This window comes from Podarcis vaucheri (assembly GCF_965113315.1).
Source record: "Podarcis vaucheri genome assembly, chromosome: 3".
Classification (NCBI taxonomy): Eukaryota; Metazoa; Chordata; class Lepidosauria; order Squamata; family Lacertidae; genus Podarcis; species Podarcis vaucheri.
In genome coordinates this window covers 82,220,679-82,246,294 of record NC_138761.1, presented here as the reverse complement: position 1 = coordinate 82,246,294, position 25,616 = coordinate 82,220,679, and the positions used below count along the sequence as shown (strand labels likewise).

General features: G+C 40.1%; 1 protein-coding gene and 1 long non-coding RNA gene across 4 annotated transcripts in view; one reads left to right on the top strand and one right to left on the bottom strand.

Moving 5' to 3' along the window:
* The window catches only part of LOC309529142, a 598,034-nt gene that overhangs the window by 489,262 nt on the left and 83,156 nt on the right, over positions 1-25,616 (top strand). The gene's annotated exons all lie outside the window — the stretch shown is intronic.
* Positions 1-25,616, bottom strand: part of RNGTT (RNA guanylyltransferase and 5'-phosphatase) — a 133,550-nt gene that overhangs the window by 84,842 nt on the left and 23,092 nt on the right. For all 3 annotated transcript variants that reach the window (XM_082216894.1, XM_082216895.1, XM_082216893.1), the window contains exons 7-10: positions 23,538-23,647; positions 22,738-22,839; positions 6,534-6,669; positions 3,375-3,446 (exon numbers count right to left, since the gene is read on the bottom strand). In XM_082216894.1, coding sequence (XP_082073020.1) covers positions 3,375-3,446; positions 6,534-6,669; positions 22,738-22,839; positions 23,538-23,647 — 420 coding nt within the window. The remainder of the gene's footprint in view (positions 1-3,374; positions 3,447-6,533; positions 6,670-22,737; positions 22,840-23,537; positions 23,648-25,616) is intronic.

Here is a 25,616-nt window from a genome sequence, read left to right as displayed (position 1 = left end):
TTCGTTCTGGCTTTGCAAAGTCCCTTGTGAGTTTTCCCTTCCACACACACCCTGCCTTCAGTGTCTCATTGCTTCATTAGTAAACATTGTCCGGTGTCTTATATTCATTTACGTACAGTTCCCATCAGCAGCAATGGTCCATTTCACACCTAACTAGGAACATAGGAAAGCTGCCTTATCTGAAAGCTGATAATTGATCCATCCAGTTCACTGTTGTCTACACTGATGGGCAGTGGCTCTCTCCAGGGTTTCTCCGATTTCTAAATCAACGATTATGGCTTGTTTGAACAAATTATAGATTACACGAACCAGATTTTCCCCAAGTTTCAGACATTAAGGTATATAAATTAGATTAAAAACAGAAGCAGATTCTTTCGACTTTTCTCTCATGCCCACAACTGGATACAAGACTCACATAAGACTCACCACTGCTTGTGCATATAGTACTAAATTAAGGTTTAGTTTGTGCACGAAAGAGCATATTGTGCGCTTTTTTGTATGAGCCAGTTTGAAAGACTATTTTTTAAAATGGCATGAATATATAATGTATAAATAAAACAAAACTTTTAAAGCAACTGTTATAAACTCTACTTTTATAAGGATCTGGAAGCGGTACATTTCTCTTACTATTGACTGCACATAATTCAATGCAGCACAAATTAGTGCTAATGTTTATATTCTGATTTTGTATTTGGGTCTAAAATGGGGGTGGCATTCTGTCTTTATACCATTTTCGTAATGACCCATTGGGCCTCTTTCAAACATTTGGTGGAGCAGAATTTTAAAAAATAAATACATAACCAACAACTAGCACTTTTCCCCTGCGACAAGTCATCGCGTCCCATTGATTTTCATTGTTCAGTACCTAATAACTCTGAAAAAACTATGCTTCTTCTTGCCAAGTCAAACATTCCAGCTAAACTATTTTTGTAATTAGGCTTCTATAATTAGCATAAAGACAGTTTGTTAGCTTTTTTCATCTTTACAGCTTGGCTACTGTTAATGGCCTTTTGAAGATAAAGCCTTACTTCTGCTCCTGCTGATAACACATTGTCTGGAACTGTCCTTGAACTGGAAGCACAATGCTGCTTATTAAATTCCCTTTTCAGATTCCCACTATATTCTAAGCAACCTAAAGTATTTTGACTTTCAAGCATTACTAATCTCAACCAGGGTTAATATAGTTCCTGATGGCTGAAATCTACCCTATCAGCATAGGTGTTCCTTTCCTCCTAAAATAAGCACACCAACTTCTAGAATAGTCTACTTTGTTTGATGTATGTGTGCTGCTAAAGAAACTGCCTTTCAGTAAAGAAATAAACAACTCATTAATTTAAAAATTAATTTGTTGACCCAGAGCAGTCATGTTAACTAAATCAGAGAAACAGAATGCAGGCCAATACATTGGGTCCAGTTCAGTTTCTTAAGCTATGATATGCGCACAAATGCTTGTGCCCACACACTCCATTTTTGAAGCACGTCTTCCCTCCTGCCTTCTTGGCAGACCCCAATTAAATGTTTCCCAATTTAATTAACCACCATTTCTCTTTGCACTTGATCTTAGCCAAAAGGCCTCTCTTTGCACCCAAACTGGAAATCCATAATTACAGCTATAGAGGTAAAAATAGGAACTGAAAATCTGAGTCATTTCCAGTGGATTTTGACTCCCCACATTTATTGTTTTGTTTTGGTTGGTTGGTTTTTGTTTGTTTCAACCCACCCTTCACCCAAAGGTCCCAGGGCAGGTTACAACCATTAAAATTTAATACACAGTATTAAAAACCATTGTGAACATCTTAAAATAACAGAGATAAGCGACTTCTCCTTCCTCTCCTTCCCCCATGCAGCCTTCCACCCAGCTCCAAATCTGCTTGATGGTTCGCCAACTGTCTGGAGCATATTTGGGGGGTACATGGAAGGTTACAAGGAAGAGGAGGGGGAAAGGAAATCCTTTTGCAGAAGCAATATCAAATCCACCGGCAAACAAACACAACTGTTTCATATGAAGTTGGTTTCAGATCCTGTTTGTTTCAAACCTAGTAATTCTTGTTTCCAAGAACAAACTATGGTTAATTAACCATGGGGCACATAAGATACCCTACCATGTGGCAGTGTGGACTGCAGAGAAAGCTCATTTCACAGCTTGCATTGCATCCTCTAGGATCCAGCCAGTGGAGTTATTTCTAGATGTTAATTGATTCCCACTGTCGGGGAAGGACATCTGGAGCATTTGAGGTTCTGCTGTGATTAACTGGATTCATGCTTTGAGGATTAAGTTCCTCAGCTTTGGAGTAACCCTGACTCTGCAGTTATTGCAATTGCTGAGGACAAGATGCTGCTTAATGCCCTGTCCCTCCCGGTTTAGTTTAGCCAGTGTGGTGTAGTGGTTAAGAGCGGTAGTCACGTAATCTGGGAAACCGGGTTCGTGTCTCCGCTCCTCCACATGCAGCTGCTGGGTGACCTTGGGCCAGTCACACTTCTGTGAAGTCTCTCAGCCCCACTCACCTCACAGAGTGTTTGTTGTGGGGGAGGAAGGGAAAGGAGAATGTTAGCCGCTTTGAGACTCCTGAAGGGGAGTGAAAGGCGGGATATCAAATCCAAACTCTTCTTCTTCTTCTTCTTTATTAAATCTAGCAAAAGAGGTTTGACTGGTTGGATCCAGAATGTGCAATGTATGAGGGGGTAGTGCCACTGCAAAATAAAACCTTGGACCCTCGGACTGGAAAAGCTTCCAAACAGTCCCAAATATATCCTTATTGGGTAGGGTGGTGCACAGAGTTGTAGTGGGATAGCTGTCTTGACTGAGTTGACCTTGGTCACCCTGGCGAATGAGATTTACAGAGATCAAAGGGAGTATGACTTTATTCCTATTTCTATCTCTCTGTGGTTCTCAACACCATTGATCATGGTATCCTCCTAGACTACTTCTATGAAATGGGAAGGGGAGGGGTGTATTCCAGTGGTTGCCACTGCTGCGGCAAACCTTCCTTGTAGTTCTCCTTTCTGCTCCCTAAGAAGGGGAGATTTTACTAAAAGATTCCCCCCAGAATCCTGTAAGAAAAGCTCAGAAAAACTGAGTGAAGAAGACTCCAGGGAGCACACTCTTACCAAGTCACACACGAAAAATCCACAAATATATTCAGCATAGCCTCCATGCTGAACAATACTGCTGCCCATTACACATTTTAGTTTCACTTGACAGGTGTGATAGTAATTGACTTTAAGTATTCGTTGCTGTCTAAAAATACTACTGTTCTTCACCACATAGAGGTTTTTATTTGGTTTAAATAAGTAGTTTATACATTTATACAAATGGTTATTAGAACTGGCTCTTCCTTACCCTAACTAAATGTTTCAAAGCATGATATACTTACACTGAATTTAATTATGTCATATATCAAGTACCGAGGAACAACCTGGCCGTTTACCTTGTCAATAATCATTTCCTGAAAAAAAGAAGCAAAATAACATCTTAATATTTTTGCAGAACTTGCAAGCATTCCTTTAACTAGCTTTGATTTACCATTAGGATCCCTCCCTCAGTTTTCCAGCATGGATTCATTTTTCATGAAATTTTCTTGCTGGAAGTGGGGTTGACACTGCATAAAAGCCAAAAGCCATGTGACAGCTGATGGGTCGTGATGGTTGGAGCTGAGCAGGACAGACAGGTAAATTAAATGCATGCTGTATGCAATGCAGTGCATCAGTAAAACCTGGATAATGCATGACACCACCAGGCTCTTACAATAATATGAACACCAGATTGCTGGTTTTATATGGTTCACTTTTGTTTGCAGCACCAACGTAATGATAAAGCTCTTACTACTATGAAATCCAGAATATTCCTATTAGCATATAGATAACAAACTCATGCAAACAAAACAGATGTTTAGGGTTTGGGACTGATCGTTCAAAGAGAAGATGTGTGCATCCAATCAAAGTCTGAATACACTTCAGGGCTGCTCCATAATGTTCCAGAAATTAGTAGATGACATGTTCCAAGTTGCAGAAATATTTTCTGTGAATGAAGAAATGGAACTTTTGCTTTTTAAAAAAAAAATAAAAAATCTGACGGTAGACACTGTTTGGTCATCAACGAAACCACCCTAGAAAAATGGTAAATCTCTTGTAGGGCATGTACTGGGGTGTAGCAGTGCATAAACTCTCTTTTTTCAGCATTGAGTTCTAGTGCTAGGGATATTAACTTCTGGTCTTTGTTCTGAAATTCTGATGTTCTTTCCTTGAGATATTGGTGTGGGCTAGCCCTTCAAGGAGAGCTTGTGGCAGAAAGAGAGATAGCTCTAGCTGAGAGCTTGCAAAGATTGTAACAGGACATTGCCATCTTGAAGGAAAGCTGTTGTTGGAAATTCATATTCTTCTGCCTCAGGATTCAAGTCTGAGTAGTACTTTTCTCCTTGCAGCTTTTACACTAACATGAAATCAATAAGCAAGCACAACACCAGGAGCATTATTGAGCTCTGGGGCAACATTTGAGACCAGAAATGCATCTTTGGGGGTTTCTGTTATACAGTTGTGTTGCCATGGAAACTAAAAATGAGTATATTCACAATGGATGCTAGAGTTGCTGTGAGGAGTTTGATTATCTGGTGTAGTGTTCACAACAAGTAATAGCTTTCGTTGTAAAGTGAAGACAGCATCTCTAATAAAGTGTGTGTTTTGTACCAAATTTACTTTGAAGACATTTGTTTTACATTTAATACGGTCAAAAATCATTGCTCAGGCCAATATTAAAAGACTAAAAAAAACCACGAGAAGAAAGGACACCAAGTCCAAGGGTGCTGTTGAGTCTTTCACATCACTGCTACAATATTAATTATAGATTTCAATTGCTATTCACATGGCTATGAATTTTATGTTTGTATTTTACGTCACATTCTAAGTCCTTTGCTCCCTAGCCTTGCAAGATGGAAAGAAAACACTTGACTTTTGAAAGAAATCCACCTCACATTGTATTTAAATGGTTCCTGGAAAGACTAAGCAGTTCACCTGAAGGAAGATATATTCAGGATCTACTGGAATGACAGCTATAGCACAAAGGGCACAAACCGGGTTAAAAATCCAAAAAGGCATTCCTCATCATTTTTCCATCACCCTAAATATGTAACTGCTCTAAGTGATGGAGGTTATTATGGATATAAAACAGTATATACATACTCATTTAACTAAACTGAACAGCAGCCTCAGATTTAAATCAACGGAACCAAAGGACCAGGGCCAATGACAGTGGTACCTCTGGTTATGAACGGGATCCATTCTGGAGGCCCATTAACAACATGAAAAGAACGCAACCCGCAGCAGCGCATCTGCGCACGCGCGGGTTGCGATTGGCCACGTCTGCACATGATGTCATTTTGCGCTTCTGCGCATGCGGCGAAACCCGGAAGTAACCCTTTCCGGTACTTCCGGGACACCATGGGACGTAACCTGAAAGAACGTTACATGAAGCGGACGTAACATGAGGTATGACTGTATAATATTTCCAAAGAAAAAGTACATGCTAGAAGCACAGCCACACTGGAAATCACTTGCCGCAAATTTTAAGCTTTCCATAAAATTATTAGGGTCACTAAGTAGGTTTTATCCTGTTAAGTTCAGGGGAATTCCAGTTTCAAATAAAGTCTGGACTTTCACAGTACAGAAGTCACGTTCTACATTCAGTGAAGAGTTTGAAGAATAGTGATGGAAAGTGCATACAAGGCTCACGTCTCACTCCTGCGGCCGAGTTTGCCTTGCTTTTTGCAGGCATTGTCTGTATGAACAAGTTCCCTACAGGGAACTTTCTCTCACAGCCAATCCAGCAGTCTTTGGAGCTCCCACCCATCGGGTGCTTTTCTTGCCCACTGCATAACCAGGAGCTCACTCTATGGCTCCCACTCTACCTGTGAGGCAGGCAGGCATGGTTTATGGGGGGGGGAGTGTCTTGTGGACCAAATTTGAACCTATCTTCCTTTAGCTCCTCACAGCTAATTTTATTTACACTGTGACCATTTTGGAGACAGTGATAAATCTCTCTTTTGGGGTGAAACTGTTCTTTGCAGCAGGATCACCAATGGCAGCACAGAAAGCTATTATGTGTCGTTGTCACTGACCCCTCCCCTCCTACATGTCTTCTACACATGTAGTGAGAAAGAAAAAGCGGTGAGGAAGACTGCAGTGCTGCTTCCCCCAAAGACTTGTTGCAGAAATAAAAGATCCTGCCCTCCTTATTCTTCTCCAAATGCCAAAGGACTCAGCGGAAGAGTGGAGTATCATTTTACTTTGTGCAGAGCTGCTCAGAGAGCTTCTGCCTTCTGAAAAGTCAGCCCAAAGTGACTTGAACAATATGGACTGACACTACTGGCAATCTGGTGGCTACCTTCACAGAGCCCCAGCTGTAATTTTGTTCTGAAACCACAGAATGGGCAAATTCTAGAAATAATTGGGCACTAGACTTCCCTCACTGTTGCCACACTATCTTAAACTACTGAAATGAAAACAGCATGCATATGGTACAGAAAGACAGAGCCTCTTACCCCATCCATCAGAGTATTTTCTAAGTGTACACGTGGATCTTTACGAAATGGAAACTCCAGATTTGATACCTGAAACACTGAGTTATCTCTGTCAATCATATACACTTCATTCTTGCCATCAATCAACATCATATACCTGCAAAGAAAAATTAAAGACAATCAAAGCACTACTTACCCCAAAGCCAGGAGCAGTTTTTATTAACTTCACATCCTTTAAATCTAAAAGAGTACAATTACTACAGACAAGCTGCACCTTGTGACATGTTTGTTTGAAGTCATATAAGCAGCATTATTTCAGAAAAAAGAGGCCAGGATCCAAGTAATAACTCATGCTGGTTAAAGCCCCAAAAGGCTTTAAATTAGTTGTTCTAGGTCGGCAAGGAACAAGGTCCTCGTCCTGCATTTGACACAACTGTACAGAACACATACCACTGTAGCAAAACAGGCCTCAAAGTGTATGATCATAGAATCATAGAATCATAGAGTTGGAAGAGACCACAAGGGCCATCGAGTCCAACCCCCTGCCAATCATGAAACACCATCAGAGCACTCCTGACATATGGTTGTCAAGCCTCTGCTTAAAGACCTCCAAAGAAGGAGACTCCACCACACTCCTTGGCAGCAAATTCCACTGTCGAACAGCTCTTATTGATGACACTATCTCTTTATGAAAGCCAGTATGCACTGAGAACCACATCATAAATCTTTATGCTACAAACTGAACTGCCTATGAGGTGCTGCAAAATTCCATCTGTCCATATTAGATGAATAATTGGAATTCCATACAGCTGTTTTTCATATTTCATACACAACATTCTAGGAAGGAAGAAAATGTTTGTGTAACACAGCAAACAAAAAAATCTTCTATATATTTCAAAGCAGATTTGTCCAATTACTTGTGTACATTTCAGTTACTTTGAGTCCAATGAATAGTATAATTCTCATGCAATTAGTAACTATTGTAAAATGCAATCTTAAAAAGCAAATAAGTATAGGGCAAAATACAAATCAGCAGAAATGAGGCATTTAAATTTTACGGAAGGAAGGAAGGAAAAAATACAGGGGTGATACCAACACGTGTGCTAAAATTCTGAAGTTAACAACCCACATCCACATGTGCATTCAGCTTTTATATATTTTTTCCCTGACAGAACAAGTCTTTCATAAAGTGAAGTCCTTTGTTATAATGTTCTTTTGAAGATAAACTTTTATTTTGGTTCAAAGAGCTAGGACATCTGGAAACAAAGATAAAAGATGAACATGGTTATTTTAGTGACCAGGCTCCAAAAATCTGGATGATGTACAATTGATCCCTCTATGTCAGTGAATCCATATCTGGCTTGTAGCTTTCTAAAAAGAAAATATTTTAAAATCAAACCGTTTAATTTCCACTGTCTCTTCCTTTTACTTCTTTTATGGGCACAATAGAATAGCATAAGCTGAAATGCAGCAAAGGTAAAATATTCAGGCATCTTGATGCATTTGTTTAGAAGACAGAGCTTGCTTAGAGTTCCAAGACACAAGACATATCAAAAGATTTTTCACATCCTCATGTTGAACAAATCTTCTTGATGCATACAAATTCTGTCCTGCTGGTTGGAAGGCACTCCTATGTGTCCAATATCTAAATAGAAGTTGCAAAATTTACCATCTCATTCAGCTTTGTTGGTCAATAACGCTGAATACACAAAAAGTTGACTTATTTTGCCGGTCCATTGACCCTAATAATGTTCCCTTTGACTGGAGGCAGCAATGCAAGGTCTCAGACCCAAGTGTTTTCAATCCTGTTACTTGAGATCTTTTTAACAGAAAGTATTAGGAACTGAACCTGGGACATTATGTGCATAGAAGATGTCCTCTACTCACTTGGTAACACAATGAAGCTCAGGTAAACTTTCTCCGGATCACTAGCAGAGAAGGCGAGCTACTGAAACTGTCTCCTGGAAACTCCTTATCCCCGCCCGAGAGCTTTGTTGCAGGCCTGTTCCTTGAACAATCTAGAACAGACTATTCTCATCACCAGGATGGCCACATATCTCAGTACCAATTACCTCAGCAGATCCCACTCTGGATGGCTCAGTCAAAGCTACATCGTGTGCCACTTATGGGGCTACAACGCTTGACAGGAGGTCCCTTTCAAGTCTCAGCAGAAGAAAGTATGGTGCCACCACACATGCATCACTGCAACCCAGAAGTGGAGTGGGATGAAGAGGGGACGGGGTCAGAAGGGGTTTCTGCGTGCTCCACCGATGCACGAGGGTCAGGAACATAACCTCCAGACTAGACGGTCGCTGCCTGTACTAGGGGTCCTACTCAATATGTACAACAGACACCCCCAATTCTGTCTCCAGGAAGTAGGGTTGTAAAATCTCAGATTTGCTCCAAATACAGTGTTACCTCCAGCTGCGAACAGGATCTGTTCTTGAGGTCTGGCCACATCCCCAGGAATTCGCAACCAGAGGCTGCTGCTTCTGCGCATGCGCACGGTATAGTTTAGCGCTTCCGCACATGCGCATGACACAGTTTAGCGCTTCTGTGCATGCAGCAAAACTTGGAAAAATACTTCCGGGTTTGCCACATTCGCATCCTGAAAGATAGTGCGTATCTAGAGGTACCATTGTACTGTTCTAATTTGGAGCCTTCACAGCTCTCTGGTGGAACTACAAATTAAGCAGCAGCAACAACAAAGTCATTTTTGCCATCACATATTTGATCACCTCCTATTTCAGCCTTCACTAATATAGTGAAGTTGCAGTCCAAACATCTGGAGAGATCAGATTGGCAAATGCTGCCGTATTTGCTTTCCTAGATGTCGTATTTAGTTCTTAGCTAATTGCTAATTTTACCTGGTATGCTTCCTAAATACAGCTTAAGCCAAAAGCATTGACGTCTCCCAGTTTTATTCATCTCCTACCGTTATGGCATTCACTAAGTTAACACAAATATTTAACAGCTTCATTTAACGATGAAGGTACTTTGTTTTCTTATTAGACACACCTTTGCCACATAACCAAAAAGTAAAAATATCGAAACAATAAAGACCAGCTCACCAATGCAGTCAGGAGAAATCTAATGAACCAGCCACATGCACCCTTTGTGCAAAACCTCACTGGGTATGCCCAACCTTTCCTCTATTCCTCACATTGCTTGAAGTCAACCTTTGCAAAGTTCAAAATCTTAGGGAAAATATTTAATTCCTGGTCAGTCCAATAAAACATGGCACCCACCCTTTATGGGATCAACACTGCTCATACTTTGAGTCCATACAGTTATTCTCAATAAACTACAAGTATTTGGTGCTTCTTAAACTTAAATTTTCAAAGTTAATGTGTCTCTTCCCCCGTCTCTCCCCAGGGAGAGTATGGCTACACATAGTATCTAAATCTTACATTCCTAACATGTCAAGAAAGAAACTTACTGGCTGTTCACTTATGATTAGGATTCTACCAGGGGTAATGAAGTACTAGCCGGAAGCTTATTTGCCTCTAGGGGAAAAAATTGAGCATATATTCATATTCCCAAATCCCTTTGTGCAACCAAGTCAAATAAGCTACTATTGTTACTGAGGGTAAAATATATTCAAACCACTTTATGCATGAAATGAACACTCGCCTATTTCATTTTATGCTATGCTCCCGTGTACGCCATTATTCTTCAGTGTAACACACAGGTGCAGGCAAAATTTTACATATGCTGTTCGGTGTATGTCATATTTTGTTTGGATTATTAACAAAGCAGATCTACATAACATCCAAATGAAACCAAAAATTGTCCAGACAGGTGTAATCTGAGAGCTCTGCATCTGCAGCAGAATTTATGAAGGAAACACACAAAAACATTTCCCAAAATAAGTCCCAACAATCTGTTCCCAGTATTTTGGGAACTAAGGAGCATAAGCAGAATTCAAGAATGGGGGAAAACATGGTAACTACAGTAAATATACAATATCCCATGTAGTTCTTTCAATGATAGCACAGGTCTATACAGTACAGAAACATTTGTCTATGTCACTTGAAAGAAAACTCCAGTGACAGAAAATACAACAGTCAGGACACATAATTTCTTTCCGTTTTTTGGCTTCTTCAGCGAAACCTATCATTGCAAACTAGATCTTCAAATACTACAGTAATGCTCTGTTCAAGAGAGAACATTAGTTATATCTGAGACCAGTCAAAGAATTATCAGCTTTTCTAACTCCTCTAAGAGGAAAGTGGAGTTTCTTACTCATTTGGGAAAAGCCCAACATACTGAGAGATCCCAAGATAAGCTGTACTATGAAAAATATGTTATAAACTATTGTAATTACAGCTTTAAATGTGTTTCCTGCATTGTGCTCTGCCCTAAAAATATTTAATTATAAGCCATTGATAGGGTATAATCCCATTGCTGCCTTGACTGACTGCTAAGGACATTCCCATTCAGTGCAGGTGACCCCCCACTAACACATTGGTTATGTTCCAGGGCCTTGTAAGCAAAAGTGAAATTGCAGAAGCCCCAATAAAAGGAAGGCTAATCTGTTTATTTATTTAACGGCAACCCACATAAACGTGATCACACGTAAGTAAGATGCGTGTAAGGGGGGGTGCCTGTAATATCATCATAAAGGGTCCAGCGATTTTTAATGTAATGTCTGCAGAGGAACACCTTGCCAACCTTTTCCTGTATGTTTCTCTCTTTTACATACCAATTCCATTTATGGAAGAGACCATGCCTTAGTACTGGCACAATAGCACATTTTTTTAATATGCAGAAGGACCTAAATTCAATCCCAGTATCTGCTGTCAGAAAGATCAAGTAGGAGGTGATGGGAAAGATCTCTGCTTAACATGCTGGAGAGCTGCTTCCAGTCATGTTAGACCATACTAGGCTAGATGGACAAATAGCAGAGCTAATTATCAGTTCACACGTAAGTGCTACTAATGGAATGCGTGGGGAAATGGTTGTAAAATTGCTGCACTGGTGGGTGCACTGTCACTTGTTTACCACCTTCTGATAGATGTGAATGTAGAAAGTTGGTGATACCTCTGCTAAATACCCACAGCTAGATCAGTATTCCATCATTCTACACTAGTCTTTCAAACACAAGGCAATTATGTGATGATCCATCCTGCTTATTCCCAGGCACATGCCTGAGATTGAACGTTCTTCCGTCTGAGTACAGAGACACTTTGAAAGGTCAGGTAACAAGCTTCTTTAGGAGTTAAAATTTCATCTGCCACTTGTCTCCAAATATATCCGATATTAACAATGAGACCTTTACGTACATATTTCATTTTAAGATGTAAGTAATTGTACTTCCAACTGTTGAAATTGGTGGTGATGGTGGTTATGCACCTATTAGTTTATAAGCCTGTGGGAAGGGAATGTACTGTTTCGCCTCTGTACAGCACTTAGAAAACTTTGTGTACTTTAAAATATGGAGGAGGTGGAGGAGACAGCAGGAACTTGGAAGGGAAAGCAAAATTAGGACTTGCCAACAAAGTTAAATGTAGGTCATTGTTATGGCCACATATCCACACATGCCGCCCACAACTTGGTAGGTAAAGCAACATAGCCTTGGCTCTATGACAATGATCTGAAGGCCCTTAAGCAGCTGAAATACTCAGAACGCCATTCACCTCTGAAATACTTTCCCCAGGATACTTTATTTTAAAAAATATCATGTTGCTGGTTTATTGATCCTGTGTCTCTCCTGCAGTTTAAGCCAAATGAACAATGCAACTATGATTTAGTCTATGAGATCACATAGCTTAAGTCGCAAATGCAATTAGATTTCAGCTGTGATCTGAAGCAACTTTGGGGAAGGAATTCAATTATACAGTTAGAGACTCAAGTATTTCAGTGCGTCCCAGGTGTTTAAACAACTTTAATACACTTTAACAATACTGCCATATTAATATTTAAAATTGCAGGTCCCCTAGCCTTCCAGAGCAAATTCCCAGCACATCGAGGGAACTGTGGGGAAGAAGAGGAGAAGGAGGACTGCACGAGTAGAAGGTCATTCCACTTTTGCACCACTGCATGTCTTCCTACTCCGATCCCCAAATCTAATCTGTTAGGCACCCCCAATGGCACCAATAGCACAAAATTACAAAAGGCACATAACTCTAGAAACCATTTTTAAAATATATAAAATGCATCCAGCTTCCAGTAAAGTTTTACTTCCTAAATGATGTCACCAGCATCTGTCCCTGTGCATTACAGGTATCCTATGTGCTTGGTTCATTTATTGCATCTCTACTTTCTGGTTACTGTAAACATGAGGATTTAGGAAATGGTAACTTCAAATTGCCCTAGCTCAGGCACAGGATGGCCTCCAAACCATCCTAAATACCTTCGCAGAAGCTTATGAGAAGCTTGGCCTATCACTCAACATACAAAAAACCGAAGTGCTGCACCAACAAGTACAAAATAACCCCTCTGCAGCGCCACAAATCCAACTCAATGGTGTAACGTTGGAAAATTTCTATCACTTCTTCTACCTGGGCAGTTACCTTTCCACAAGGGCCGACATGAATGCCGAAATCCAGCATTGCCTGAGCTCCGCGAGTGCGGCTTTCTCACGATTGAAGTGCAGAGTGTTTGAGGACCAGCACATTCGCAGGGAAACCAAAATGTTTGTTTACAAAGCTATTGTACTACCAACCTTACTATATGCTTGTGAAACATGGACCACTTTAAACGCCATCTCCAACTCCTCGAAAGATTCCATCAACGGTGTCTTCGAAAAATTTTACACATCACTTGGGAAGACAGGTGAACTAATACCAATGTGCTGGAAGAAGCAAAGATCACCAGTGTTGAAGCAATGATTCTTCAACATCAACTTTGTTGGACTAGTCATGTTGTGCAGATGCCTGATTATCGTCTTCCAAAGACTGTCTCAAGGCAAAGCTTAAAAAATGTAGCATAAACACCAACAATTGGGAAACACTTGCCTGCGAGCGCTCCAATTAGAGAACAGCCTTTACCAAAGGTTTCATGGGCTTTGAAGACATTCAAACTCAGAACGCAAGGGAGAAACATGCTAAGAGGAAGGCACGCTTGGCAAATCCACACTGTGATCAACTCCCACCTAGAAACCAATGTCCCCACTGTGGAAGGACGTGTAGATCCAGAATTGGCCTCCACAGTCACTTACGGACTCATTGTTAAAACCGTGTTTATGGAAGACAATCTTACTCGGCTACAAGTAATCACCAAAGAAGAAGACTTTTTGGTTACTGTAAACATAAGGATTTAGGAAATGGTAACTTCACTTTGCCCTAGGTCAGGCACTGAACACACCTTCTTCAACCCACCCTCCAAGTCAGATGAATGTAAACAGAAAACAAGTGTATTGCTATTTTTAAATCCCCAGAAAGAGGAAGCCCAATCTCTTTCATCTTTGGGGAAAGAAATTACCGTATTTTTTGCTCTATAAGACTCACTTTTTCCCTCCTAAAAAGTAAGGGGAAATGTGTGTGCGTCTTATGGAGCGAATGCAGGCTGCACAGCTATCCCAGAAGCCAGAACAGCAAGAGGGATTGCTGCTTTCACTGCGCAGCGATCCCTCTTGCTGTTCTGGCTTCTGAGATTCGGAATATTTTTTTTCTTGCTTTCCTCCTCCAAAAAGTAGGTGCATCTTGTGGTCTGGTGCGTCTTATAGAGCGAAAAATACGGTATTTAATAAAGGACAGAATACAAAAAAGTGTGTTACTTGTTTTGCATATCACAAAGAACATTGGGCTCATGTTCCTCAAACAGCAAACCCTCCATGCCTGCAATGAAGACTTTCAAAAGCAGTTTGTGAAGTGGCACAACAAAAGAAAAGTCAAATATTCCCCTGGGTATATCAAAGCCCTTTGGCAAGCCCAAAATAGTTCTTTGGTTTCTAATAAGCAGTCAAGCTAGCTGAATTTGTCATTAGGTGGTAGGATCCCTGGAAATAAATCTGTCATCTTGGAAGGATAAAAATCAGTCATGATTTACTGCCATCTACTGATGCTATTAAAATAAAGCTTAACATTCAGGTGATGTATACCTACTGCCAAAAAAGTTCAAAAAACAATGCCATTTTTTAAAAAAAAAGATAATGAAATATAGCAAATGACTACTTACAACTATAAGTTCTATTTGTCAACAGAATGTCCTTTTATGCGTTGGGGAGGATTCTATTCCCTCTGTTCTCCCTCAAACTGGGTAGTCAGTGCAGCATCAGGGCTGGTTCACCCTCAGAGGCTGATGGATCCAATGAGCTTTCAAATGGGCTTTCCGGCTGATACGCCTGTCAAAGATCTAGCTGACCTCTGGAACGTCCAAATGGCATGGGCCATTGAAATAATCATCCCAGAGCACCCTTCTCCCACTATGTGGAGCCTGCTTGGCTCCCTGGTATACTTCGGATCTTATGGCAAAGAAACAAGCTGGGAGACAACTCAAATGTGAGTGGAGGAAAACTCTGGTCAAATGCTTTCAAACACTTGTGAAGGCTCATAATCAAGCCTACCTAGTGGCAGTGAAGGCAGCAGAGAAGGCATACTTGCTGCCTCTATTGCATCCTCACTGTGCTGTCTAGCAGAGCTTTTCTGGATAGTGTGGGGCCTCGTACATCATGGCCTGAAGGAGGTGGCAGAACTGACAGTAGCTCACTGTGACTTGTTTGCAGAGCATTTGGAAGATAAAACCGCTTGCTTCCACTGGGATCTTGACTCCACTGTTACAGCAGATGAATCTCAAGGGGTGTCCAGAGAACTGTTGAGTCCTGTTGTGTTGGATGAGTTTCAGTTAGTAAGGATCCATCAGCTTCAGATGATGGCCCAGCTGCACCCCTATCAGGACAGGGTTAGCCTAACTTCTGTCATCTATGCTCTAGTAACCTCTAGGTTACATTAATGCAATACGTAATACTTTGGGCAGCCTCTGAAGATCGTTTGGTGCAGAATTTGGCAACCAGGTTGCTCACCAGGGCAAGGCAATTTGAGCATATTACACCGATTCTGGTCCAACTGCACTGGATGAAAATTAGTTTCCAGGCCCAAATACAAGCACTATGTCCTTTTAAATATGTTTGTAGGAGCAGGTTTTGGGTGTTTTTTAAATGTATTTTGTGTTCTAATTTTGCTTTTTTATGTTGTGAACCACCCTGTGATTTTCAGATGAAGGCCAGTATATAAATTTGATGATGATGATGTACCTGATGGCCCCCAGGTAGTAAAGGGAGCTAATTCCCCAAAAATCACAAGCTATGGTACATAGAAGAAGAGGAGTTTGGATTTTATATCCCACTTTATCACTACCCTAAGGAGTCTCAAAGCGGCTAACAATCTCCTTTCCCTTCCTCCCCCACAACAAACACTCTGTGAGGTGAGTGGGGCTGAGAGACTTCAGAGAAGTGTGACTGGCCCAAGGTCACCCAGCAGCTGCATGTGGAGGAGCGGAGACGCGAACCCAGTTCACCAGATTACAAGTCTACTGCTCTTAATCACTACACCACACTGGCTCACCATAAACATTGTGGTACTTTTATGTTGCTTAGTCGAGGACATTGTTTCCCAAACTTGGGCCGCCAGCTGTTTTCGGAATACAATTCCGATCATCCCTGACCACTTGTCTTGCTAGCTTAGGAATGATGGGAGCTGTAGTCCAAAAACAGCTGGAGACCCAAGTTTGCGAAGCACTGATCTAGGAGGGTGGCTTTCACTTGGCTTCTCTTCCACTTAAGGGTTGGATGGTTCTTGAATACTAAGCTTAGTATCCCTTTCTCAATGTTCTACAATATGAAATTAAATAGTCGTCTACACTTATGCAACTTGAACATTGCGTACAAACAAGAATCCCATTTATCTTGATCTAATTAGAGTACTCTAAGACAAAAGGACTACAAGATTATTATTCACAACACAAACAAGATAATTAGCATTTTGATGTACTGTATCTTTGTAAATAATCGAATGAGCATGTACAGCACATTATTATATCGGTTATTCCATTTTCAGACTGGCTGATTAACAGTGCTGCTCATAAGCCTCAAGGAACTTTTACAACAATCCATAAAAAGGTAATAATTCAATTCCATCCAATTCCAAAAAGTATGTACCACTTCATGTGGGACAAAATCAAGAATGATTATTTTTTAGTAAATGTTTGTTCTTTATAACTAAGCATTTACTCCACAGCAGGATACTCAAATGAACTTGGAATCAGCAGTAACCATCTGGGCAGCTTACATGAAATGCAACACATAAAATAAAGGCTACGAATAAATGCAATCCAAACTTCAAACTTCCTTTCTCCTTCAGTTATGGGAATAAAGACCCCCCAGGGGAAAGGAAAGTATTGGTTTGTTTTAAGTACTAAATGTAAAAAGCACTACATAATTATGAACAGACTTTAACAAAACTAACTTTTGCAACTGAAACATCTATTCAAGTGATCTAAAAGCTTGGTTCCTCCCCACCCCCACTGATCTCCAAAACCCATCAGATATGAACATTTAAGCCAGAGGCAAAGAATCTGGATCAAACCCATGAAACTTTTTGGACTGTCCCATCAGTGCTCAAGTTCTGGCCCTCCTCAGGGACCTCCACTGCCTTTTTTTTAATGGTGTTCAAACAGGCCCAGGAATGTGTCTTCAAACAGCACTAAACATACATCAGAGATGCTTCCTGATTTCCTCCAATGCTTGTCCAATATTTGTTGGCCTGAAAGTAGGCAGGGCACTGGAATCAATATATTTTATGGGAAGCAATTCATAAACAGAATAATAAATAAACAAACAAACTGGAAGAGATCAGGAAGCACTGGATATAACAAGAAACATCAGAGGAGATCCACAAGCTTTGGAAGTGTCCAATGTTTCCTGAGCATTGGTCAAGCACTCCAAGGCCTGATGATGGTGAGAGCTTTCTGTAGTGAAGAAGCAAAGAGAAACACAAAACAACCACTCATCAGTGTTCTGTGCCACTTGGGTTTCCTGCCTTTTCTGGTCAACAACTTTCATTGCTCTTGGAAACCTTCACTGGAGATGAGAGTTGTTTTATGGAGTGTTTGGACACCATCAAAATCGGTGCTCTGCCCACCTCTTGATTCCAAAGTTCCTAGTCAGAACCTGAAAGCGACTTAATAAATTGGAGATAAATTTAAGCAACTTCACCAATGTCACTTAAATAATAATAATCATTAAATCTTGGTGAGCTGCGTAGGATTTCTTATGACTGTCAGTCCCATCTAAAAGTGTGAGGGGGTTTGATTTATGATGATTCGTACATTTAAAAAGTATCATTTAATCATGGTGAGCTGCATAGTCTTGCTAATGCCACAACTCAAGCAATTTAAAAACAACTTCTGAACGTATAAAACTAGTCATATCTAAATACTGGTGTGGGGGGGGGGGAGATTACCTTCCATACCACAAGTTTAGTAAGGTACCCCTGCCCGTACGGGCCAGTCTTGACAGACTCTAGGGTTGTGCGCCCATCTCACTTAAGAGGCCGGGGGCCAGCGCTGTCCGCAGACACTTCCGGGTCATGTGGCCAGCGTGACAAGCTGCATCTGGCAAGTCAGCGCAGCGCACAGAAACGCCGTTTACCTTCCCGCTAGTAAGCGGTCCCTATTTATCTACTTGCACCCAGGGGTGCTTTCGAACTGCTAGGTTGGCAGGCGCTGGGACCGAGCAGCAGGAGCGCACCCCGCTGCGGGGATTCAAACCGCCGACCTGACGATCGGCAAGTCCTAGGCGCTGAGATTTTACCCACAGCGCCACCCGCGTCCCTATACTAAACCACAAGTTTAGTATACTCATTATTAATTATCATTTCATTTTGATGAAAATCAAAATCTTGACCCTGTCCACTTTTGGCATGGGTCCCTGGAAGGTATGCCTGAGTAAACAGCACATTTAAACTAAATAGGGGCAGTAGAATACATCAAAAATATCTGAATAAGAAACTATTTCAAAGCCAAGAAACGTCAGGATCATTTTAGTTCTAAAGTGAACCTGCTTACTCTAATGTGAAAGCAAGGGAAATTAGAAGGCTCCCCAGTTGTCCTTGGATGGTCTTAAGCCAACACATCCCCTGGTTAACTACCTAATGCCAGTTATGTCAAAGAGTCCTGTAAGTGTACTTAAAAGTGTACTTAAAAGCTCACTGGTTCAGATGAGATGATACCACTCGGATTGCATAATCTCAAAAAGTCTTGCTTAAATCTGCTTGCTTTCCTCTTCCCTCCCCATGCCTTTCCAAGTTTTGTATTGTGTCCGTAAGAATATGAGTTTGCCTTATCTTTTCTTCTCTGTAAGGGACTTAGGATTTTTAAGGGGATTTTTAGGGGATTTATTACTAAACACACACACACACACACACACAGTCTAACATGCACAGACAGTATTGTCAGGGATGCCAGAAATAGGAACTGTCTGGTATTTCTCCAGTTCTGCCTGATCTGCCGTACCCTATTACCAATCTGCTTTGTGCTACCTTGCAATCACCACCTTCGTTAAAATATTATAACCGGTTACCTTCCAAGCCACACAGAAGCTCTGCACCCACAGGGATGCAGTTACAATATGAATCTACAGAAACCAAAATTTCATCAACCGCATGGATAAGAAAAGATTTCTCTTACCTAACATGCTCCAGTATTCATTTTATTCCAAGAAACAAATACTACCTTATTCACTGAGTTTACTAATCTATGAAAATTCTATGTGTTTGGCAAAACTGTGCAAGCAATGTGATTTCCTATTTAAGTGTTTATATACAAAATGAATACACAAAAGTTGCAAAGATTTGATTTGAACAATTGGTTTCAAACTGTGGCTTGTAAGGAAAGACAGACTGAGGTTGCCTAGTCACATTCAGAACAATTTTTGAATAATTCTGTTTTTTACATGGCAGCTAGCATGCACTGGTCATTAAAATATAATAACCATTTCTCATAACAGTTTATGTTGAATGTTTTATTGAAAACAATTCCCTCAACTTGAAGAATACTCATCTGTCTATCTCTCAGAATCATTTCAAAAAATTACATGCGTTATCTCAAAAACAAAATTATTGTATTTGCCTAAAAAACCCCATCAGTTAACAGTTTTTGTTGGCTAACAAATTTTCTAATCATAAAATTTAGAACTGCCTTTTTCACTATTGCTATCTATTTCATAAACAACCCAAACCCTTTTGTAATATTCTCAGTAGTTGTTTGAGTCTCCCAAAGATGGGTGTCTCATTACCTCCCCACACTATTCCAGTCTGAGCATTCACCTCCACTCATTAGAACAAACATCTGCTACAAACATTATTAATGAGATACGTATCTAGGGATTGAAGCGAACCATTAACCACCTGGCCTAATTATACTTTTCATTACAAAAGCCAATCGCAGCAGCAAGTATAGAACCCGCCTCACCATATTGTGATAATTATCTTATTCATACAATTTCAATTTCAATAACCTCATCCTTCCAAATTGGGTACATTTGTAAAACCATACTTCCCTTAGCTACTCCTAACCTATAATATTATACCCCATATCAGGACCACAAGAATAATTTGTGTAATAGAAAAAAAATAGTTTGCCTTTTAGATCTCTTTCTCATGAATATATTAGCATAAAAACATTTCAGAGACAGCAGCAGCTTAATAAAAATCTATTTCAGTAAATTCATTATACAATTCATTTCATGGAACGTTTAGAGGCAAAGTTTTAAAACCTAAATTGTTCAGACATTGAAATTGTATCAGAGTAAGTTCTTTTCCCCTGAGCTCCGTGCCAGAAAACAAGAGGATATACGCAGATGAATTAAACATAAATATGTAAGCACAGTGTGATTAAAGCATGTTTGTATATTTTAGTTAAGTGCAGCATGTATTCTGCAAGAATGAATATATTCATAGTTGTAAAGGAATTGCCTTCTCCAACTCAAAGATTTCCAGTATGTGTGAAAGCACAAGTCCCATATCCCTGATATATATATATATATATATATATATATATATATATATATATAACACATTTGTGCACCACCTTTAATCTTATTTGGATTTCAGGACGATGTTTCTAGATTAACGTTTGTGACTACTACTGCAAATCTTAGAATAGAATCATAGAGTTGGAAGAGACCACAAGGGCCATCGAGTCCAACCCCGTGCCAAGCAGGAAACACCATCAGAGCACTCCTGACATATGGTTGTCAAGCCTCTGCTTAAAGACCTCCAAAGAAGGAGACTCCACCACACTCCTTGGCAGCAAATTCCACTGTCGAACAGCTCTTACTGTCAGAAGTTCAAACCCAGTAGGGAAGGAAACAGATCTGTAAGTCAAAGTACTATTCTGTGTGTGCTTTGGTGTGCTGGGCTTTTTGTCATCATCATCATCATCATTATTAGAAATGTGTAAACGAAGCAGCCACACAGCCTATAGAATTACTAAGAAGGGATTCCACAGTTTAGCATCTTTGCTCAAGGTGAAAAGTTGTGCATGGTGTTTTGAGACAGGTATAGCAGAAATGAAAGCTGATCATCAAAGCCAGGTAAGTTTTCCCCAGTAACAGAGAAGACAAAACCTAGTAACTCCAGGAGCTAGCCTAAGTAAATACTGCATACCCAAAAATAATGCAGGATGTCAATGTGTGCTACTGCATTTCGCCTTCCAGTTCTCCATATTACCATGAGGAATAATGGGGAGATGGATGGTGTGCACTGTTTTCTAGCGTAGTTGTGAATACAAAAGTATAGAATCTTTAAGTCCTGGTGTACTTGGTTCTTCTCTGACTATGCTAGTAAGTGGCATTAACATGAGCTGGCCAGAAAAACTGGTCCTTTGTTTTCTCTGCACAATGATGTGGTCCTTAAGACTACCAAAAATATTGTGTGCCAATAACCATATTCAGTGGTAAACAGGAAATCTGCATGGCCGCAATCAATTCACCTTGTCAGAAAATGCAGTCTCAGTTTTCCCCCATCACCCAGCATATGCAAAGCTTCTAGTTTTAAGGAACATGGATGAAAGTCTTGGTAGGAGAGCACAGTAACCAAAGGTGACTTAACTATCACCCAATAACCAACAACTCCAGGCAACAAGATCCTAGCCCCTAGTTAAAAATCATTATTTACTCAGAACAAATTCAGAGAAAGCTCACATGACTACCAGGTGGTCCAGCAAGTCTATTTGTGGCTTAAGAGTGGTAAAAAGAGAAAGCACACTTGTTTTGATGTTGCATGTCTATGTAGTTTCATACTCTAGAAACTCTCAAATAAACTAGAGTACGCACATACATTTCTTAACCTTTCTAATAGAAAAAATGTACATTAGATTGTACCCAAAGTCAAAGAAAACCCAACCTAGGACTGTCTAGGACTGTCTGAAAGAGCAAACTTTGGGTATACAGAGTAGGCAGTAACAAATGACAGGGACTTATGGCAAATGCAGCAGGTAAAAACAAGGCAACAGAGTTTTGAAGAAGACCACGTCTTCCTCAGCATAACACAGCAGGAGAGCGGAAGAAACACATAATTCATTACAGTATTGTAAAGATTTAAGTAGTTAACACCCAAGGTCAGCACAAGAATAGAACTGAGAGCCAGGGGTGGGGGAGGTATGCACAAATCTTTTTAATGTACAGGGTGAGTCCTTTAAAAGAGGCCCTGTGCATAGAGAGTACACTTGTTCCACAGAGCCTCTTTTAAAAGACTCACCCTGTAGAAGCAAGTCTAAGCAACAGTATACTGTCTCCTTGCATAAACTATAAGTACCATTAAAGAATCCCAACAAAAGCCAAAGCATATAAATTAAAATAGCTTTTTTAATTACAAGTTTGCTAATATTTCTTTCTGCTTCTCATTTGGTAGGCGTTTGTTCAATCAGTTATAAACACTTTTGTACTATGAGTGGTATTACATAATATGTATGATGAATACATATACTGCAAAGCACTGCAAAATCAGTTAAATCAATAAATTAAAACTATGGGAAGATCAGTTGGGTTGGGTCTCCTGCAGAATGAGCAAGCTGAAAGTCATCCTAATAAAGTTTTAGCAGCAGTATTATTAATAATGCTTTCTAATTCACTAAGATGTAAGGCTGTGCAGCAAAAAAAGCACACCCCATTTAAAGAAAAAAATCACACGCAAGGACATGCGTCACACATATCAAAAAGGTGGCATGTCAGAACAATTCATAATTTGTGTTTGGAACACTAATTTATAAAGAAATTTCAACTTACCGAGTTCCATCTGCTTTCCAGCTTACTTTGTATGGCTTCTGCTCTAAGAGTTTAATATTTTGCTCATCCATAGAAACAGGTTGTGCTCCGGGGAATCCAGTTCTAAAGTTTGGGGAAATAATCCTTATTAATACCTTGCAGCATCACTCTACAATCAGCCTTTCTTGGCAATCAGCTTTCCTGCAATAGTGGCTTTCAAACAGGAATCACTTTTTTGGGAAGATGGAAGTGCTTGCAAAATGTTTCCGTCTTGTGACCAAAATGGCTGCTTTAGGATTTTAGTATACTAGCTGTAGCTAATATCCACCCATTAAATCTTTCAGAGCAATTGGATACTGGGCTCCCCCATCTGGGACAACAGCTTTTGAAAGGGTCTTGTGAGTTTCCGAAGCAAATTCAAAAATATTAATCAGGTAGTAAAATTGGTATACACTCAAAAGGCGATACCCAACTATGTCAAACTTAGTGTGCACCCACCAGTCCATTGATTTCAATGGTTCTACTCTGAGTATGACTAACAGTGGTTCCCAATTGGTATCTGGTAGTTTTTTCCATGCAACTTCTTATACCATTTCAATTCAGTGAAAGTTTAGATGAAGATTTCTATTTCCATATCTTGCAATCAGCATTTTTTAATTAAGCACTTCAAAAAGGAGATAACAATTATCTAAAGATGCCATGTACTGAAATATTTCACTTTTATCTTTTTAAGAAACCTAGTATTGTTAGAGGCATAGCAGACATACCTATTTCTTGTTTACAGTATATAAACTATTTTTTTCAAATATGTGTTTCCATACCCTTTCCAGCCACAAAACTGCTGGCATTTGCGTTGTATCTCTCCTAACTTTGGTTGGGTTGTTACTTGGGTTACATGCTTAACTGATATTCCTTCCAAGAACACAGCACCCTAAAAATAAACACACAGAACAAATCAGTTAGAATACAACAAACAACAGCCTGAAATTCTGATAGGGTTATCCAGATTTCAGCATTAAGTGGGATCAAATTCACATTTGAAGTAAGATTTAAGAAATTAGATTACATTGCCATTTTTTGTCCAGCACCACATTTCTGCTGATGCAATTTTAAATTTTACATGGATGATGTAATCCAAAGTTAGTCTTGTCCATTGATTTCAATGTGTCTGCTCTAAGTTTGTCTTAGATTCAACCTCTGATCTCTACCAAACATTCCCAAGTACCGTAGTTTTCCATGTATAAGATGAGGGGGTTTTTACGTTAAAATAATGTTTTAAAATTGAGGTCGTCTTATACATGGATAGTGTTGAGTTGGGACTAGGGATTGGTTGCTGCCGTGAGCAGGAGACTTTCAGTGACGGTAGTGCGGGTGATTCATTGCTGCGGCAAGGGTTTTTGTCGACTAGCCGCTGCTGCAGCGATATGGAGGGTGATTTGCAGCTGCCGTCTGCAAGCAGTGAGACAATTGGTAGCTTCTTTGTCGCGTGCAATAGGAAGTGTTGGTCGGGCGGGTGAGTTAATTTTGTCCCCAAAAATAGGGGGTGTCTTATACCCGGGTGTGTGTTATACACGGAAAAATACGGTAACTTCTGGATGTGGATACTGCATTATTGATTTAAATGTGCCAACTGATTAATAGCAAAATCAATATATCTTCATATTATGCTCTGTTTAACAAGGATAACAAACCAACCAGATTCCCTTGATGCAGTGCCCTTTTTTTTTGTGTGTGTGTGTGTGTGTGTGTATCATTTTTACTGTGCCCTTCCTCAAGGCAGCTCAAGGTGTACCATAGGCTGCACATTGGTGTTTTTTTGCCCAACAGCAATTTACTCAAGGTCACCCACTGAGCTCCATGGCTATGCAGATCATATGGACCCAGGCGTCCCTGATCCAAGCAGGGCATCACCAAGTGTACCATTGTGAGTGGGCTGGAGCACCTCACAAGCACCTATCTGCAAGGCTTTCACCCACCCTGCATCTCCTAAAAAAAAAAAAAAAGCACAATAAATCCATACCAGGAAAACAAGCACAGGACCCGGGCAATATCTAAAATTGATTTTCTTTCTGACGCTGCTCAGAAACCACATCATGCTTCATGTGACCTTTCTGAACAAATGTATACTATTTATTCTGCCATGCCTATCTTATAAAGCTGTTTGTACAAAGGAAGTTCAGAACAGGAAAAGACCTTTTCAACCAAAGATACCCATATTTTGCACACTCCAAAAGCCACGCTATCTTCTCTTATCTCTACATCTGCAAGCTCAGCTACGCTATGCACAGTTAAGCTTCAAAACACACAAGATTTCACATTAGACAAACATGCTTCTCAGTTTTTGCTTTCATAGGGATTGAACTGCGAAAAATGTATTCTAAGCCTAATTTGTCTGTTATCAACTAGCACACAGAAGTGTGTTTTATAATCAGAATTCAACTATTTTGCCCTTACAGAATTCAAACATCAGCCAGTGAAGCTGCTACGGTTTCGTTATCACGTATTAACAACTCTTGAGAACTGACGAACCCAACAGTGCTGAAAGTCTAGGGAAGCAATGGAAAAGCTTCCCTGTAGCTGGCTGCTAGATACAGGAAATGATATGCAAGGTATTACATCCTGGAATGTTTCCAATAAATATTTTCTCTGTACATCTTGTGAAGTTCAAAATTTATCAGACTATTAATTTGTTTAGACAGCCCTTAATCTTTAGGCTATGCGTGGGGAACTATTGAACCTCCTTCTTACTTTGGGTCAAACCTGACCCATTACCAGTCTTAGAAACTCAGATACATAAGTTAGGCGCCAAATGGCTCCTTAACCCAGGGTTACAGTCACCAAAACAGTTGACATTTGGGGGCCAGACAGCTTGAAAGTCATGTTTTTCAATATGACTTTTT